Consider the following 18,069-nt stretch of genomic DNA (forward strand, 5'->3'; position numbering starts at 1 on the left):
CAGTCCCTCATCTCCTCCTCTTCCAGCAAATCCGCTGGAAAAACTAAACAGCTGCCCGGCGAGCCCTCCCGAGCGCACCACCTTCCCAGGAGCGGAGAGCGGGACACCGGCGCGCCGCTCGTTCCGGCCACCGACGGACAGTTGCCATCAGCCCCCGGGACAGAGACCGGACCTGGCCCCGGGGCCAGGACAACACCCAGACTCCAACCAGGGCAGCCAGACCGAACCCAAGACGAGAGCCTGGGACTCGGGGGAGGAGAGCCGTAGATGTGGTGCCCGCGGTCTGGGCCTGTCCGGGGCCAATTCTCTGATGGAAGAGAGGGGCCTACCTGCCGGCGGGGCAGGGCGGGGAGCCGGTGGACATGGAACCAGCTGCCGGACAATGGCTGGGCTGTTCTAAGAACCCCGGACCGTTCTGAGCTGTCAAGTCACAGGGCAGTAACCGACCCAATAGAGCTGCCCTGAAGGGACTCGTGGGGGGCATCGGAGCGTACGGAGGAGACCGAGCAGAAGTCGGCCACCACGGAGCCCCGGTCCGGTGCTTCCTGCAGTTCCCCCGATGATCGCGTTTCTTCACTCCCCGTTTCCTTCCTTTCCCACAGCCTGAGGCCTGCGAAGAGCCCCCATAGAGCCCCTTCTCTGACTCCAGCAGTGCTGGGGAGCGCTCCTGTCATTGGGTCTCTGGTCCCCGTGCTGGTCACCTAGCACACAGGTAGGTTCATCCAGCGGTGGGAGTCTCAGGCCGCATCGGGCCTCCCGGGGCAGGGGGCATTTTCCTTGCGGCTTTGTGGTTCGATTGGCGTTTTGCAGTGCGGATTTCCTGCTTCCTGCCAATCTCTGCCCTGTTGCAGCTGTCCTGGGTTTCCCTGCCTTGGTGAGTTCCTAATAAAACTGTTTCTGTGCCTCTCTTGATGCCTGTTTGTTTCCCTTGTGATTTGAACAGTGTAATCGAGTGCTTATTCTGCGCCTAAGCACTGGGGTCAGTACACAGTCGTGGTCCCGGCTGAGGTTCGCAGTCCAGGAGGTCAGGGGAGCAGGTATCTGGTCCCTGTTTTACAGATGAGGAAACCGAGGCACCGAGGGGCTAAGTGACCCCATTTTAAATTCCCCAACTCCCCACTTCACATCCCGCAATTGCCACTCCAGGCCTTCCTCGCCACCTCCGCTATTAAGTTTCCACATCCCCCTACGTATCTTCTTTCCTTTATTACTCGCCTGTCTGTAATTCGATTTATGTGTCGGTCTCCCCCAGTAGAGTATAAGATCTCGGTCTTCCCAGCACATGCCCGTCAGCTGAGGGCCCAGCAGTGAGGGAGCGACTGAGCCTTCTGCCGCTGTGGGCAGGGGATTTGCCTACCTTGGTATGTTGCGTTGGTAGTGTAAAGAGCGAGAGTGGAGCACGTGGGTAGAGAACGTCTCTACCAGCTCTGTTGCGTCGTATTCTCCCAAGCTCTTAGTACAGTGCTCTGCGCCCAGCGATCAGTAAATACACCTCAGCCCCGTTGGCACTTAGCCTCGTGGGCCCTGCCCGAGACCCATTCCAGCCCTGGCTTCGGCAAAGGCTGGCGACTGGCTTAGTGAGTGCACCCTGTCTTTTGGTCATCTTTGAACGAATCGCGTTGACAGCGCTAAATCGAACTCTCTTTGCAGAACTGGGCCCAGGCTGAGCGGAAGGTCTGGGTTTCTTTGGTCTGATGTCAAGGCAAGTGGGTGCCCTCGTTAGTATGCCGACTGGTGCCGTGAAGTGTTTTGGGGTCTCCTCTTCCAGCGAGAGCGGGGGCCCCCATTCCCACTCCAGCTAATACCCCTCGGCTGGGCTGACGGAACCAGACCCGAGATCCGACCGCTACCAGGCGGTTCTCGCTTTCTCCTCCTTGGCTACCGCTCCCAGAGGTTGAGATCCCTGGGTCAGGTCGTTCGGTGGGTTAGGAAAAAAATTATTTTATAGTTCTAGCCCAGCCTGGCTCACACTCTGCTGAAAGATCTCGGACTACTCTTCAGGGCTTCAATTTTTTTTTCCAGTTGTGGGGAAAAAACTAACTCCAGCTCTGTTGAGTTGTACTCGCAAGTGCTTAGCACAGTGCTGTGCCCATACGTAGTGCTCAGTAGATACTGTTGTTTGATTTGTGGAGAGGTGATAACCGCGGAGCTTAGCTCTCGTAGGTTCTCAGATTGAGGACCTTTACTTTTGATCCAGCATCAAGTTAAGTGGGGATTGGGAGGTGCTCCTTTTTCTGACTTTAAAGTTCGGGACAACAACACGTTCGTGCCCAACCCACGTCTCAGAGCATAGCACTATTGGTGAGGACAGTAAAGGCTGCCCGTTTCTCGAGGCAGTAAGAGGCAGCTGTTGCCCTCTAGACTGTAAACGTACTGTGGGCAGGGAACATGCCTACCAACTTCCGCTCAGCCAAGTGCCCGGTACAGTGCTCCGCACACAGTAAACACTCAATAAAAACCTGCCTCTAGGTTGATGGTTGAAAGAAATCAGGCAACTGTCCTGGGATGAACTGCCCCTTTTAAGGCCCAAGTGTGATTAGAGCGTGGGTCTAACACCCAGGGAATCACCACGACAGCTTTTCTAAGTGATTCTCCCTAGAGGTCTGCTTAGGTTTCGTTGCCCAGGGCCGAGAAAGGATCTGGATTGGAGACTGTGGACTAGTCTACGTACTACGGGATGCCCAAGTCTGCGGGCTGTGACGGTTAGCCAAAGTGGAGGCCCAGGTTGGGGTGTCCCCTTTCCAAATGTTTGCTTTTCTGCAGCCTAAACTGAGTGAAATGGATGAGTGAACTTGTGCGCAGTTGAATGGCGGTTATACGGAAAAGGACTTCACGCCCTGGCACAGGATTGGGATGTAAGCTCGCTCCTCGTGGGCCGGGATCATATCTCCCAGCGCTGTTGGGCTGTAATAATAATAATAATGTAAAAATTGTGTCAAGAGCTGTTCTAAGCACTGAGGAAGATACGAGATAATCAGTTCAGACAAAGTCCTTGTCCCATACAGGGCTCACAATCTAAGTAGGAGGGAGAACAGGTATCGAAACCCCGTTTTACAGATGACGGAACTGAGGTACAGAGAAGTTAAGTGACTTCACCATTTAACAAATCAATCAATCAATCAATCAATCGTATTTATTGAGCGCTTACTATGTGCAGAGCACTGTACTAAGCGCTTGGGAAGTACAAATTGGCATCACATAGAGACAGTCCCTACCCAACAGTGACTGAAGTGAAGCGGCTTGCCCCAAGTCGCACAGCGGACGGGTGGTGGAGCCGGGATTAGAACTCAGGTCCTCAGGCACCTAGGCCCGAACTCCTTCCACTAGGCCACGCTGCTTCTTGTTCTTTCCCAAGCGCTTAGTACAGTGCGTAGCATACAGAAAACGCTCAATAAATACCGTCGGTTGATTGCTTGTTTCTGTATTTAAAGAGACCAGGGATCGGTGTGTGGGAGTGAAAGCCAACAACGTAGTGAGCCCTAATGGTCCTTTAAGTGGACGTTTTTTCCAACCTACAGAATGGCAATAACAGAGCAGCAAAGCTCCAGAATCTGCCAACTGGCTGCAAAGGTCCCCCCCGGCCCAATGTTCTTTAGATGCCAAGTAGCCCTGGGGCTTCTCAGAGCCCATCTGAGTTGCCCTGGGGGAGCGGGGTTGCGTCTAGGCTAGTGAACCGGGGAAATCTTCGCTAAACTGCGACGACCTTGGCCGGCTACCTTTCGGTGTAAGGCATAAGGGCGAGCAGGTCGGTCTGGGGACTCCATCCAACTCCGGGGAGACGAAGGCCCGATTTGGTCCGGATCCCCAGCCGGACAGTTTGGAGTCTGCCGTAGTCTCCGTCGGGCTCCGCTGGGACACGGGTGATGTGTGGCTTCTGGATCCATCGGCGGATCACCAGGGAACCCGGATGAGACGCAGCAGTGCAGGGCGAGAGGATGGAGGCTCCCGAGTGCTGGTGAGAGACATCCCGTGGGCCCAGGAGATCCTCCCCTCGCAGCAGTGCGCAGGGCAGCCCAACTGACCCATCTCTTTTATCTCCTCAGCTGCCAGGAAGTGCCCCGGGCGATGGAGGAGAACATCCTGGAGAACCTGCAGTCCCTGCAGTTCGAGAAGGGCATCAGAGAAGAGGAGCGGCCCCTGCTCTTTCTACTCGGGCGCTTCCGGGGGCTGATGCTGCAGGCCTGTGCCCACGCCGTCTTCTTCTGCAAGTTTCTTTCGGCCCTGCGGTAAGGCGGCTGACCCTGGGGCCGCCCGGGCCGGAGGGGAATCCGCGCGCTGCTGAGAGCCTCAGCTGAGGTTCTCAGGGAGGGAGCGGGCTGGGGCGGGGGGGATTTCCATGAAGACTCCTCCCCCGCGGATGTCGTCGTCCCGGCGGTGAGTGGGCAGGATGACCAGGGCAGGGGGTGAATCCGGCCTCTGTGCCGGGCATCGGGAGCACTTACTGTAGGACCTCACTGGTGCCTAGTTGGGAGTGGCCAACTCAAGTGGTTGCAGCGGGGTTGGAGGAAGAAAACAGACGTGAGTCCAGTTTTCTCCTTCTCTCTCTCTCCCTCTCTCGTGTTCTCCGACAAATGGCGGTCTCAGTGACCACCCTCACCACCCTCTCCTCGCCCAGCTGCTCCGACTGGCTCTAAAGGTGCCAAGATCGTGGGAGCAGCCAGGGCCGGTGGGGGCTCCCCTCCCTCCAGGTGATAGACGAGGTAGAAACTCCCTCTCTGGGGGGATCGGGCTGAGTGTTCCCCCATCAGAGCAGCGTGGGTCCGGGTTCTTGTGGTCCCTAAACCAGGGGACTGGGTCTGTGGCCTTCTGGGGGGTCATTACCCACATGCTCCGCCCGGTAGAGGCCCTCGATTGAGCTACCTGTGGCTTCCTTCCCTTCCCCTCCTATTCTCCTCTTATCCCTTCCTTTCCCATTCCCACTGGTGCAACAGCTGTTGTTGCGTAAAGATCACGCGACACCCTGATGTCATAATAATAATACTAATTGTGGTATTTCAGCACTTACTATGTGCCAGGCACTGTGCTAAGCGCTGCGGTGGGTACAAGCAAATAGGAATGGACACAGTCTCTGTTCCATGTGGGCCTCACAGTCTCAATCCCCACTTTACAGATGAGGGCACTGAGGTTCTGTGCATAATGAGGTTTCTGAGCACTGTCTGGAGGAGTGGGGCTAGGCCAGATCCTTGCTATGTGCTAGCCCCAATGACCCAAGTCGCTGTGGGTCAAGCAGGGCCCAGAAATCGAGACTGAGTAAAGCCCCTGGACCTGTTGGACGGGCGGGACTGAAGCAGTGAGAGATACCCAGCCACTCCCAAACCGGGAGAGGAGCTCAGAGTGGAACCCAGCTCTTCGTTAAGGCCTGACCTAAGCACTCTGCCATCTCAGGGGCGTTCAGTGGACTGGCTAAAAATCATCAGTTGGATTTCTAGGCTACCTTTTCTCCAGAGAGTAAAGTCTCATCGATTGTTTCAGTGTGTGGGAGCAGCTAGCAAACAGGGTCCTAGAGAGAGAGAGAGAAGGATATTTTATTCACTCGTTCATTCAATCGTATTTATAGAGTGCTTACTCTGTTCAGAGCACTGTACTGAGCGCTTGGGAAGTACAAGTTGGCAACATATAGAGATGGTCCCTACCCAACAACGGGCTATAATAATACTAATTATGGTATTTGTTCAGCGCTTACTATGTGCCAAGCACTGTTCTGCGCACTGGGGTAGATAGAAGATAGTCAGGTTGCCTCACGTGGGATTCACAGTCCTAATCCCCATTTTACAGATGAAGTAGCTGAGGCACAGAGAAGTACCAAGGCCATGCAGCAGACAAGTGGCAGAGCTGGGATTAGAACCCACGTCCTCTTGGCTCCCAAGCCCGTGCTCTTTCCACTAAGCCACGCTGTTTCTATGTATATACATGTGTGTGTGCATATCTTTATATGTATATATATGTGTGTGTATGTATGTGTATGTATATATATATATATATATATATTTAGAGAGAGAGAGAGCAGTAGATTGATAGCTATATACATATGTTTGGATCATGTGTGTGCTTATTCCCCAGACAGACCCCAGGGAACGGTCCAGTGTCCCTGCTCCCATCACAGGAAGCGTGTTCCAAGGAGACGCCTTTAAGAGAGCCTCTGAAAGTGGGCATCATCGGAGGTGGTCACCTTGGAAAGCAGCTGGCCAAAGTGATGCTCCAGACGGCCTGCATCCCCGCCTGGAGCATCCAGGTCTCTACTCGGAGACCAGAGACCCTGAGTAAGGCTAACTCTTGGGGAGGAAGTAGGATTTATAATTCCCCACTCAGGAATGGGATCTGAAGAAGGCATCACCTTCCTAGCTACCTCACTGGCAACTAGAAAGCGTATCTGGCTGGTCGTAGCTGGCCTTTGGGCTCCCTATCAGTCAATCAGTGGTATTGATTGACCGCTTATCGTGTGCAGAGCACAAATAGTAATCACGATGGTACTTGTTGATCGCTTCCTATGTGCCAAGCACTGGGGTAGATACAAGTTCATCAGGTTGGACACAGTCCCTGTCCCACATGGGGCTCACACTCTTAAATCCCCCATTTTACGGCTGAGGTAACTGAGGCCCAGAGAAGTGAAGTGACTTGCCCAAGGTGACACAGCAGACATGCGGCGGAGCCGGGATTAGAACCCGGGGCCTTCTGATTCCCGGGCCTGGGCCCTATCCACAAAGCCACAGATTCTGCCGTCCTGAAGCTGGTCAGTGCTGCCCAAATCCCTCGGGTTCGAATTGGAATGGTTCCAACACTGAACTTCCTTTTCTGCAACGGATCCCAAAGGTGCTGCCCAGTCTAGCCAATTCCTTTAACCGAGCCGAGGCCTGCTGCCTTCTCAGAGTACATCGTGAAGGGAGCGGACACGGTTAGGAATGCACTCGGCCTTCTCACTCACAGTCTCACTCACACTCTCACTCAAGTTTTCTCACTCACATCAGCACCCAGGGGACCTCAGAGAGGAAGACGATGGCTCTAGAGCCCGGGAGGGCAGTCAGGGGACCCCTTGGAGAAACGCCCTAGGTTTGGAGGTTCCGGACGACTTCTGCGTGATGTCATTAGATTGTGCCGCACCTCAACACAACATCACGAAATAACACGGTATTTCGTGTTTTTCACTGGGATGTGATGATGTCATACGGAGGGTGAATATCAAACAGTGCTTCGCACACAGTAAGCGCTTAATAAATACAACTGAATGATTGACTGTTTCCCCACATGAAGGGAGACAAATGTCTGAAGCTAGCCATGGGAGAATGAGGAAAGCTTCCTTCTCCCAACTCCCTCCCCAAGGAAGTTAAGTCACTGTTTGTTGGTCCCAAATGCTCAGCTGAGCTGGACACCTTTTGGAGGTTCTCCAGCCAGAACCCTGCTTCCCTGAGGACCTTGAGACCCTTGCTTAGAGACTGGCCCTCTGCCAGAGGAATTGCAAATACCTCCTCCAAAAGGTCCTCCCAGATTAACCCCCCGTCAGCCACTTTAGCAATCATGAGTGTATCAATCAGTCAAGTTGTATTTATTGAGTGCTTATTGTGTGCTGAGCATTGTACTAGGCACTTGGGAGAGTACAATAAAACAGAGTTGGTAAACGTGTTCCCTGCCCGCATCTATTTGTTAAATGATTCAGTGGGTTTTGATTTCTATTACACGTACGAATGCCCTTATTCTTTTACCTATTAGATTGTAAGAGCCCAAGGACAGGAACTAAGTTTTTCAAAAGACCTGCACACAGTAAGCTCTCAGTAAATACCATTGCTTGAAATACCAGGGATCGATTTCCCTTCCTATCGTAGGTTCCCAAGTGACTACTACAGTGCCCTGCTCACAGGAGGTGTTCAGTAAATGCCGCTGCTGATGATTATAATGATGCAATAAGACCGGTCCTGCCCAAACTAAAGCCATCTGGGTAGAACCAAATTTTCCCTTGACCCGAAGAGGGCCGAACAGCAGCCGAACGTCCTTCAGGTCCAGGTTCCCGTTTGCTAGCAGGCCTCCCCTCGGATATCCTAATCGTCCACCGTCCCAAGTGACATGGCTCCAGCTCTCCCTGAAAAGGTTCCTTTGGGGTGGAGAGCCATACCTTCAGGGTCGGAGAATTGTGCGGAAAGTTCCTCACAAGAGTGAGTCAGCGGTTCACCGGAAACACTGTTGCTGTGGCAACAGATGGGCTAATACGGTGGGGTGGTACATTGCTGGCATGGATATTGGCGGCATCCTGTGGCACATGAAAGTGTCAGGGGAACTAACTTGTGTGGGCCGACATCTGAGAGTAATAATTATTCCCTTTTCCCCACCCCACACTCAGGTAAAATCCTTGGGAGCTCAGCCAGGTATCGGCCCAGTGGAACACGTTTCTTGGGAGCTAAAAGGTCTTTCCTTTCTTTCTTTGTCCCTCCCAGGAGACCTCCAGAACCTTGGAATCGTATGTTTTTATGGCAACTGCCAACTTGTGGACTGGGCCGATGTGGTTTTCCTCTGCTGCCTGCCATCCCAGCTGCCTCATATCTGTTTGGAAATTCACAGCAGGCTCCGGGAATCCTCCATTGTGTATAGTCTAGTCACCGCAGTCTCCCTGTCCAGGTAAGCCCCCCGAGGAAGCTTTCTGACTGAGGGCTTCCGGCGGCATCGCCGTCCACCCATCACCCCTGACGAGAAGACTGAGAACGTCGGCAAGGAATGGATTTTGGGATGGGTGCACTCCCCGCACTCTCTCTTCCCTGTCAGCCGGATCCCTGCTGGGGCACAGAGTGCCACGGGAGAGTAGCCAAGCAGGGCGGCAGCATACGTGAAGCCCCTGCCGTAGTTTGGGTACAGAACCCACTTACGGGCTGAGTGGCCAACTGCGGCATCATGCCAACGCTGTGACAAACCGTGCCAGGAGCCAGCAGCCACTGTAGTTTCTGCCCCCAATGTGACCCAGCTCTATTCGCTCCCGATTCCTACCGAGGCTGTCCACACGTGAGAGGCCCTAGGTGGTTCTTCAGATGAAAACAGCGTGGCGTAGTGGATAGAGCACGGCCCTGGACGTCAGGAGGACCTGGTTTCTAACCCCGGTTCCCCCACTCGTCTGCTGTGTCACCTTGAGCAATTCATTTCACTTCCCCGCGTCTTTTACCTCCTCTGTAAAATGGGGATTAAGGCTGTGATCCCCATGTGGAACGGGGGCTACATCCAACCTGCCTATCATGTATCTATCTCAGCACTCAGTACAGTGCCCGGCATTTAGTAAGCACTTCATAAATACCCCAAAAAACCCAACACACCTTCACCAAGGCTGGCATAGTCCCAGGAGGGCTTCTCTACTTCTAGCCGTGCCGGAACTCTGACGAGGTCTGAGTTGGACATTGGGAGGGTTAGCGTATGACTCTCTATATGTAGTTCTTCTTACTACCAATGACAAAATTCTCCATTCATCATCATCAATCATATTTATTGAGCGCTTACTATGTGCAGAGCACTGTACTAAGCGCTTGGGAAGTACAAATTGGCAACATATAGAGACAGTCCCTACCCAACAGTGGGCTCACAGTCTAAAAGGGGTGCGCTGAGTGAGCAGACTGGCACAGTGCACACACAAAAGCTGCCCCTTGCTCTGCTCTGCTCTTTGTGGCTTGAAGCCCCCAGTGCTGTTTTCATCTTTACATCCTTGCTTCACCAAGCCTATGGACGCCGTGCTGGCCTACCTGCGGCTCCTGACTCCCAGCTTTCATCTGGGATACAGAATGGTCTGAGGCCTGGTTTTTTAAAAAATATTATTCTTGGTAATAATAATAATTGTATTCACGTGCTTACAGGCGCTGTGCTAGGCGCTGGGGTGGATACAAGCAAATTGGGGTCGGACACAGTCCCTGTCCCACGTGGGGCTTGCGGTCTTAATCCCCATTTTACAGATGGGGTAATTGAGGTACAGAGAAGTGACTTGCCCAGGGTCTTACAGCAGACAAGTGGCGGAGCTGGGATTAGAACCCAGGTCCTTCTGACTGCCAAGGCTGTACTCTATCCACTGAGCCACGCTGCTTCTCTTCTTACGGCATTTGTTAAAAGGCTTACTTTGTGTCAAGCACTGGGGTAGATACATCAGGTTAGGCACAGTCCCTGTCCCACTTGGGCTAACAGTCTAAATTCACTGCCTCCATAGACCGATTCCTCTTGCCTCCTTGCTTTGGACTTTTCCAATGTAGGCATCCTGCCGTCGTCTGATATCCTCCTGTGCCCCACCCAGCTCAGCCGTGGTTGGGCGAGCACTGCTGCAGCGCTGGGGGACTGACTCTGTGCTAGGAATTTGGGATAATCCCATGAGAAACCCTACTGGGATTGTTGAAGGACTCATTTGCAAAGTGTGTGGGGAGAGGAGGGCTCACCCGTAGGGAAGGTTGGACCGTGTTACGGCATTATCAACCACGTAGTTCGGTCTGATGTCAAATTCCCTGCTGTTTGATAGTCTTCTAAAGGATGCGCTGGCCTGCTTTCTTACTTTGGTTTACCAGTTGCCTGTCTCTTTCATCACTGGTCAGTGTACTTCCCAAGCGCTTAATACAGTGCTCTGCACACAGTAAGCGCTCAATAAATACGATTGATGATGATGACGATGATGAAAAGCAATTCTGTGACGCCGTTTAGCTCTGTGTCACCAATACAGGTTTTTGGCATTGCAGAATCATTCATTCATTCACTCGTATTTATTGAGCGCTTACTGTGTGCAGAGCACTGTACTAAGCGCTTGGGAAGTACAAGTTGGCAACATAGAGAGACGGTCCCTACCCAACAACGAGCTCACAGTCTAGAAGGGGGAAGTCTAAATGGCTTCCCTGCCTGCCGCCTGATACATGTATCTCGGTTTTCTTCGGGTTTACGCGTTATGGGTGTGATGCGTTGTGCTAAGGACTTTGTTCCCCGCCCACCAGAAGATGACATCTTAACAGGGGAGCGAGAAGAAAAAATATTTTCAAATGGTGGAATCGGAGCAAATAATTTCACATTATGGGGATGGTTGCATGAAGTCCTTTTTTACCCAGATTGCTCTCCCTTCTGAGTCATCTTTTAGACTGTGAGCCCACTGTTGGGTAGGGACTGTCTCTAGATGTTGCCAACTTGTACTTCCCGAGCGCTTAGTACAGTGCTCTGCACACAGTAAGCGCTCAATAAATACGATTGATGATGATGATGATCTTTGCACTTCAATCTGTTACCTTTGGACACTTGATATTTGCCCCAGCCCCACAGCATTTATGAACATATCTTTAAATTATATATTATAAATTACTTATTCATATTAGTGTCCGTCTCCCCCTCTAGACTGTAAGGTCTGATCATTCTGTTTGTAATATACTCTCCCAGTGTTCTGCACAGAGCACTCAGTAAATACGATAGATTGATGAAGAATGAAAGCTGCGTGCTGAGGAAGGAAGCTTTAGGATTCAGTTTGACCACCCGACTCTTCCTCAGGCATTATTCCCCCACCGCCTTCTCATAGCTTTGCTTAGTCACAGATACCGATACTAGGACTGGTCTGACTCCCAAACTGCAGTTTGGTTCAGTCTATCTTTTTTTTTTTGTTTTTTTAATGATATTTGTTAGGTGCTTACCATGTGCCAATCATAGTAATCACAGAGATAACTACCTGATAATCGGGTTGGACACGGCCCATGTCCCACATGGGTTTCACAGCTTTAATCCCCACTTTACGGATGAGGTAACTGAGGCACAGAGAAGTGACTTGCCCAAGGCCACAGGGCAGACGAGTGATGGAGCCGGGATTAGAACCCAGGTCTTTCGAACTACCAGGCCCGAGTTCTGTCCACAAGGCCATTCTGCTTCCTTTTGTCTTCAGTTATTAGACCTATTTCTCTTTCCCCTTCGGGGCTGAGAAGCAGCATGGCCTAGTGGATAGAACACAGGCCTGGGAGTGAGAAGGACCTGTGTCCTCATTCCTGCTCCCCCACTTGTCTGCTGCGTGACCCTCGGTCAAGTCACTTAACTTCTCTGTTCCTCAGTTACCTCATCTGTAAAATGGGGATGAAGACCGTGAGCCCCACGTGAGAAATGGGTCGTGTCCATCCTGATTAGCTCGTATCTACCCCAGCGCTTGGTGTAGTACCTGGCACGTAGTGAGCCCTTAGCAAATACCCCCCAAAAAAGTGGTATTTTCCACTTCTGATTTTTACTTCTGATTTTACTTCGAGACTGAAGCAGCTGCTCTCCCACCCCACCATCCTGCGGCCGCAATACCAGTGTGCGGGCAAGTGTGTCGACGTGTGGGGGGCAAAGAAGAAGATCACAGCCGCCCTCCAAGATCCTGCCATCGTCAAGGCAACCTGTCCCTTCAGTCCCGGTGGTAAATGTCACCTCAGTTACCCCACCTGAGTAAAGTTTCCTTTACCCGGTCCCATAGGGCCGCATTAAATCCCATCGTCAGGAATATGGTCTGAGATGGCCGGCGAACGAATGGGCCTGAAGGTGTTGGTTTAGACTGATTTGGATAGAGGAACCGAGAGCTGGGGGAACAGACATTTGGGGAACCAGACCGAAGCTGAGGGTGACTAGTTCTGTCGCTCCGTCAGCCTCTCCCGGCCGGCCGGCCCGCCCACCAGTATTTTCCTAAGCCAAATTTCCCTTTTCCATCTTTCTCCCTGCTGAGCCTGCTTCAACAGCCCAACCACTGCCGCCAGCCTGATCGAATCCATCCCGCTGCCCCAGGGAGGCTCTTCCGCTTACCTGTCGTGTGTCCTTGGGCAGGCCGCTTAACCTCTCTGTGCTTCAGTTTCTGCATCGGTATAATCATCAATCGTATTTATTGAGCGCTTACTATGTGCAGAGCACTGTACTAAGCGCTTGGGAAGTACAAATTGGCAACATATAGAGACAGTCCCTACCCAACAGTGGGCTCACAGTCTAAAAGGTGGGCTCACTGGGGACTACATAGCTGCTGTCACCTCCCACTTAAACTAGGAGCCCCACGTGGAACAGGGACTGTGGGTTATCTTGTATCTCCCTCAGCACCTAGGATAGTGCTTGGCACATGGTAAGCACTTAACAAACATTATATTATTATTATCATCACCAGAATGCCGTAATAAAACAAAATAGTATCATCATGCTCTTCTCTCCCCAGGATTATTTTTAGCCCATTTTTAGCACCCCCAAGTTTGAGGGGAAAGTGTGTCAGGGGGTCAGTGTGTACGTTTGGGGAGCCCCTGATGGGCACTGGGTTTAGCTTAGGCCAGAGCCCACAGTTAGCTGTAGACGTCAGTCAATCAGTCGATCCATCAGCGGTATTTATTGAACACTTACTATGTGCAGAGCGCGGTTCTAAGTGCTTGGGAGAGTCCAGTCCGACAGAATTATATTTGTCTGTGTCTGTAATTTAGTTTTTCATCTATTTATATTAATGTCAATCTCCCCCTCTAGACTGTGAGCTCGTCGTGGGCGGGAATGTGCCTGTGGATTATTACGTTGTACTCTGCAAAGCGCCTAGTACAGTGTTCAGCACACAGGAAGCGCTCAGTAAATACGATTGAATGAATGAGAATTAGCAGACGCATTCCCTGCCCATAAGGAGCTTACCACCTAGAGTGGGTGACATGAAAGGTAAACTGATCAAGAACAACCTTGACCGTGGGAAAGCAGAGTCTCTGCTTAGTGTTTTTCACATGGGCATTCGAAGTTGGCTTCTGTTCTAGGTTCCCACTTTATTACTCTCTCCTTCGGGTAACTGGTATTTGTCCTCTGGTGTGCAGGCGGAATAACTATCAACATCAAGTGGCTCGAAGCAGTTTTCTATGCAGCCCTGAACACCTGCACATCACAGGGTATGCCCCACCCGCAGGCGCTAGAGTTACTCAATAACTTGTGTCTTCCTGAGCTGTTGCTTCCCTGCCAGGAAAACAAGATCGACTGCCCTCAGTTCCAAGTGACACACTTTGTCAATAAGTCTTTCGCCCAGTCCATGACTTCGAAAGAGTAAGTAAGAAATGAGATGGATGCGATGGGTCTGGTTCGTCCAGTTTTGCCCTGAGGCGTGGGATTTCGTTACTCCCTCTCCAACCACCTTGATATCTTGTGCCGTTGGAAGCGACCGGATGATCTAGATGGAGAGCGTTTCTCCTTCCGATATCTGGCCCTTCCTGGAATTTAAAATGACCCGAGTGTGGAGTACGATTGCTCTTTATTTCAAAAGGCCCCTCTGAAATCACTCAGGGTGCCATCCGTGAATGAGATAAACGTTTTGTGAACTGCACAATAAAGCTAACACCTCAGCCAATAAATAGCATTTATTGAGCAAGTACGACTGAGGTGCTACAACTGTGCTCACCTAAAATTGAGCACCTATACAGTACTATGCTAAATGAAGAGCAACAATGAGGCCCAAAGGCAAGAACAAAGTGATTCACAGGACCCAGAGTCTAATCCCAGTTCTCCCTCTTGGCTGCTGTGTAACCTTGGGCAAATCAGTCAGTCAATCGTGCTGAGCTCTTACTTCCCGTTTATTGGGTGCAGAACTCTGTACTCAGCACTGGCGAGAATACATTATGAGACACACTCCCTGCTCCCAACGAGCTTACAGTCTAGAAGGCGAGACATCTTGCCTCTGTTTCCTCCTCTGTAAAATGGGGGTCCCCTCCTCTTTAGACCGTGAGCCCCATGTGGGGGCAGGGACTATGTCCGATCTGCTGATATTGTATCAACCCCAGAGCTTAGTGCAGTGCTTGCTATGAAATAAGAGCTAAATAATCAATCGTATTAACTGAGTGCTTACTATGTGCAGAGCACTGTACTAAGCGCTTGGGAGAGTAAAATGCGATAGAATTAGCAGACACCGTTTCCTGCCCTTAATGAGGATAAATACCACACATATTTAGCATGTGGGAGATACAGTAGAATTGGTAGATATGATCTCTGCCCTCAAGGAGTTTACAATCTAAGAAGTAATAGTGTCTAAAGAAGTAAGTGCAATGAGGGGGTTGTGAATACTAAGTATTAGGTAGGGTAAAAGTGCTATGGTGGGAATCGGGAGATAGACCATGCGGGGATTAGAAATCAGTTGGGGAAGGGCTTCAAGCAGAGACCTGAGTCCGGAAAGGCTGAAAACGGGGAGAGTTGGGAACCGTCGAACATGAAAGGGAAATGTTCAGGCAGGCTGGGAGAAGGTGGGGACGTATAAGCAAGAGATTGATGGTGGAAGAGACGAGAATGAGACACAGTGAGTAGGTTAGCTTGAGAAGAATAGTGCAAGCTGTGTTGTAGGGGGAGAAAAGACGATATATAGGAAGGAGTTAATGGCGTGCCTTAAAACCAACTGTCCAGTTTTTACTTAATGCAGAAATGAATGGACCACCAGTAGAGGTGGGACTTGGCATTCCAGTCCAGCTCTGTCTTTTAATTAGCTGGAGAAGAATCTTGTTTATAAAGGAGGGAAGTGGACACACGTGGTTAGCCACCCGGGGAGATGTGCAAACCTTTAAAAGGAGGGCTGAAGGGGTAGTGGGTCCGTTCTAATACTACGACGCCTGTGCTCTTTCCTCAGCACCTTTCCCTGGTTTAACCTGACAATGGTTCAGCTAAAAGAAACTCCCTTTAGCCAGCACCTCACAGCCTGTGCTGCTCTTCGGGATCACCTGGCCACACTATACTGTGAGTCGTTTGGCCTCTCCCTTCCTGAAAGAGAAGAGGGCCAGCCTGCAGCGTCGTCCGGCTAGAGCCCGGGCCTTTCAACCTGGCCACTGCCGATCACCACCAACCCTGGCAGCCCGTCAAAAGGCCAGCCCTTACCTCTTTGACCAGGCCATCGTGACTCTCTCGTATTTTAGCGATGACTTGTCAGTAAATTCTGAAGTTGGGTACCGTGTTTTGTAATTTTGAAACGCAAAAACCAGGAGCTGTGCCATAGGCCTGGTCTATAGTTCTGTAACTTGCACGAGGCAGGAGACTAGATAATTGGTTAGAATAAAATCATACTCTATCCTATATGTCTTTATCTATCTATCTATCTATCTACCTATCATCTATCTATATCATCTATAGCTGGCTGGCTAGCTAGATACAGATAGCTAAATAGCTACATACTCACACATACATTAAAAAAGTGTTAGTGTTCTTTTCTTCCTTTATTACTTCCTGGTGATCTCTGGGTGAAGATAGGGTCTGGATTTTACAAATCCATTTGTTCTTGAAGTCGTTTTCCCTCTTGAGATCATGTACGCTTTGATTGTGGTGGGAGTGGATTTTTTAAGTTTTATGGAGGTGGGAGATAAAAGCCTTTTTTCTTGATTTTCCTTCTCTGTCATTAACCTCTACTCCCCTTAAAGTTCTCTATGAGTCTGGGCCTTTTGGAGACCTACGCAACCTTGGCCAACCTGCTTCCAGAAAAAGGTTTTGTTTGAACTTCTGACCAGTTTTGGGGTTTTTTTTTTTTTTTCATTTTTTTTAGTGGTATTTGGTAAGCACCGACTAGGTGCCAAGCACTGAACCAAAGTGCTGGAGGAGATACGAGATAATCAGGTTGGACACAGTCCATGTCCCACATGGCGCTCACAGCTTTCCTCTTTTCCTTTTCAAAAGTAGCTTCTTCTAATTTCTCGATTCAGACATACCAGGATTATTAGTCAGACAACCGAGACTGTTAACGTTTCATGGCTAAGTGATAATCAATAGTATTTGTTGAGCGCCTATACAGCCATTATTATTATAATTACTATTTGCTGAGCACCGAACTAAGTTCTTGGGAGAACAGCATGGCATAGTGGATAGAGCACAGGTCTGGGAGGGGAAGGAAGTGGGTTCAAATTCTGCTCTGCCACTTGGCTGCTGAGAGATCCTGGGCAAGTCACTACACCTCTCTGTGCCTCAGTTCCCTTGTGTATAAAATGGGGATTAAGACTGTGAGCCCCATGTGGGACAGGGACTGTGTCCAACTCAATTATCTACTCCAGTGCGCTAGTAAGCGCTTAACAAATACTATTATTATCATTATCATCAGTATTATTATTGCAGTCGAATTAGCAGCCCTGACTCCTGCCTTCAAGGAGATTACAATCTAGTAGTAAAGCACAATGCTCCCTCTGTCTCTGTTAGTGAGACTCTGTTTTGTAACAGGGATGCTAACGTTCTTGTCATAGTGGGAGATGATGAAATTCTACCTTGGGTAATTACATTCTGTCTGTTTATTCCTTTTTTCAACTGGTTAAAGGTATGTCCTAAACTCTCCCATCCCAAACTATCAATGCGTGAAGCGACTTCTTTGTATGTTTGAGTAGCTAATTAAATGTTCTAAAATAATCTTGTAAAATTTAAATTTACGTATGTACACGGGGTTTATCAGTTCAAATAGTCAACTGAAAAAAAACTGGCCTCCGCCCTCTCCTCTCCCTCCTAAGGGGCTACCACTTATTCTGTCCCGCTTTAATTACTGACGAGCCTCCTTGCCGACCTCTCTGCCTCCTGTCTCTCCCCACTCCAGTCCAAACTCCACTCTGCTGCCCGGATCGATCTTCTACAAAACCATTCGGTCCATGTTTCCCCACTCCTCAAGAGCCTCCAGTGGCTACCCATCCGCCTCCACGTCCAACAGAAACCCCTTTGGCATTAAAGCACTCAATCACCGTGTCCCCTCCTGCCTCACCTCCCTGAAGTCCAACTTCAACCCAGCCCTCACGTTTCTCTCCTCGAATGCCAAACTACTCACTGTACCTCGATCTCGTCTACTTGGCCGCCGACCCCTCGCCCCCATCCCGCCTTTGGCCTGGAACTCTGCCTTTCGTGACCGACAGATGCTAACTCTCCCCGCCCACTGCTTCAAAGCCTTATTAAAATCACATCTCCAAGAGGCCTTCCCTGACTAAGCCCTCATTTCCTCTTCTCCCACTCCTTTTAGTATGACCCTTTATTCACCTACCCACGGCACTTCCGCACCGATCTGTAATTTATTTTAACATCTGTCCCCCTCTAGACTTTGAGCTCCCAAGCGCTTAGTACAGTGCTGTGTGCGCAGTAAGCACTCAATAAATACAACTAATTGATCAGGGAGGATGGAAGAGTAAGTGACCTTTT

At 50.5% G+C, this 18,069-nt stretch overlaps 2 protein-coding genes across 8 annotated transcripts in view; both read left to right on the forward strand.

Moving 5' to 3' along the window:
• The window catches only part of VIPAS39 (VPS33B interacting protein, apical-basolateral polarity regulator, spe-39 homolog), a 32,367-nt gene extending 31,455 nt beyond the window's left edge, over positions 1 to 912 (forward strand). For 5 of the 6 annotated variants that reach the window (XM_038767983.1, XM_038768317.1, XM_038768117.1 and 2 more), the window contains exon 20: positions 27 to 912. In XM_038767983.1, the coding sequence (XP_038623911.1) occupies positions 27 to 47 (21 nt within the window). In that variant the 3' untranslated portion in view covers positions 48 to 912. The remainder of the gene's footprint in view (positions 1 to 26) is intronic. The other variant, XR_005456463.1, reaches the window with a different exon arrangement.
• On the forward strand, positions 638 to 16,129 carry NOXRED1 (NADP dependent oxidoreductase domain containing 1). 2 transcript variants are annotated; one of them, XM_038768493.1, is made up of 7 exons: positions 638 to 712; positions 4,044 to 4,226; positions 6,061 to 6,260; positions 8,424 to 8,604; positions 12,207 to 12,358; positions 13,761 to 13,983; positions 15,548 to 16,129. In XM_038768493.1, exons 2-7 carry the CDS (start codon positions 4,066 to 4,068, stop codon positions 15,717 to 15,719), a joined length of 1,089 nt encoding a protein of 362 aa, XP_038624421.1. In that variant the 5' UTR covers positions 638 to 712; positions 4,044 to 4,065; the 3' UTR covers positions 15,720 to 16,129. The 2 variants fall into 2 exon arrangements, with proteins under 2 accessions (XP_038624421.1, XP_038624352.1); XM_038768424.1 differs by lacking the exon at positions 638 to 712 and adding an exon at positions 3,898 to 3,955.
• The last annotated feature ends 1,940 nt before the right edge of the window (positions 16,130 to 18,069 follow it).

Source organism: Tachyglossus aculeatus, chromosome 1 (genome assembly GCF_015852505.1).
Source record: "Tachyglossus aculeatus isolate mTacAcu1 chromosome 1, mTacAcu1.pri, whole genome shotgun sequence".
Lineage (NCBI taxonomy): Eukaryota > Metazoa > Chordata > Mammalia > Monotremata > Tachyglossidae > Tachyglossus > Tachyglossus aculeatus.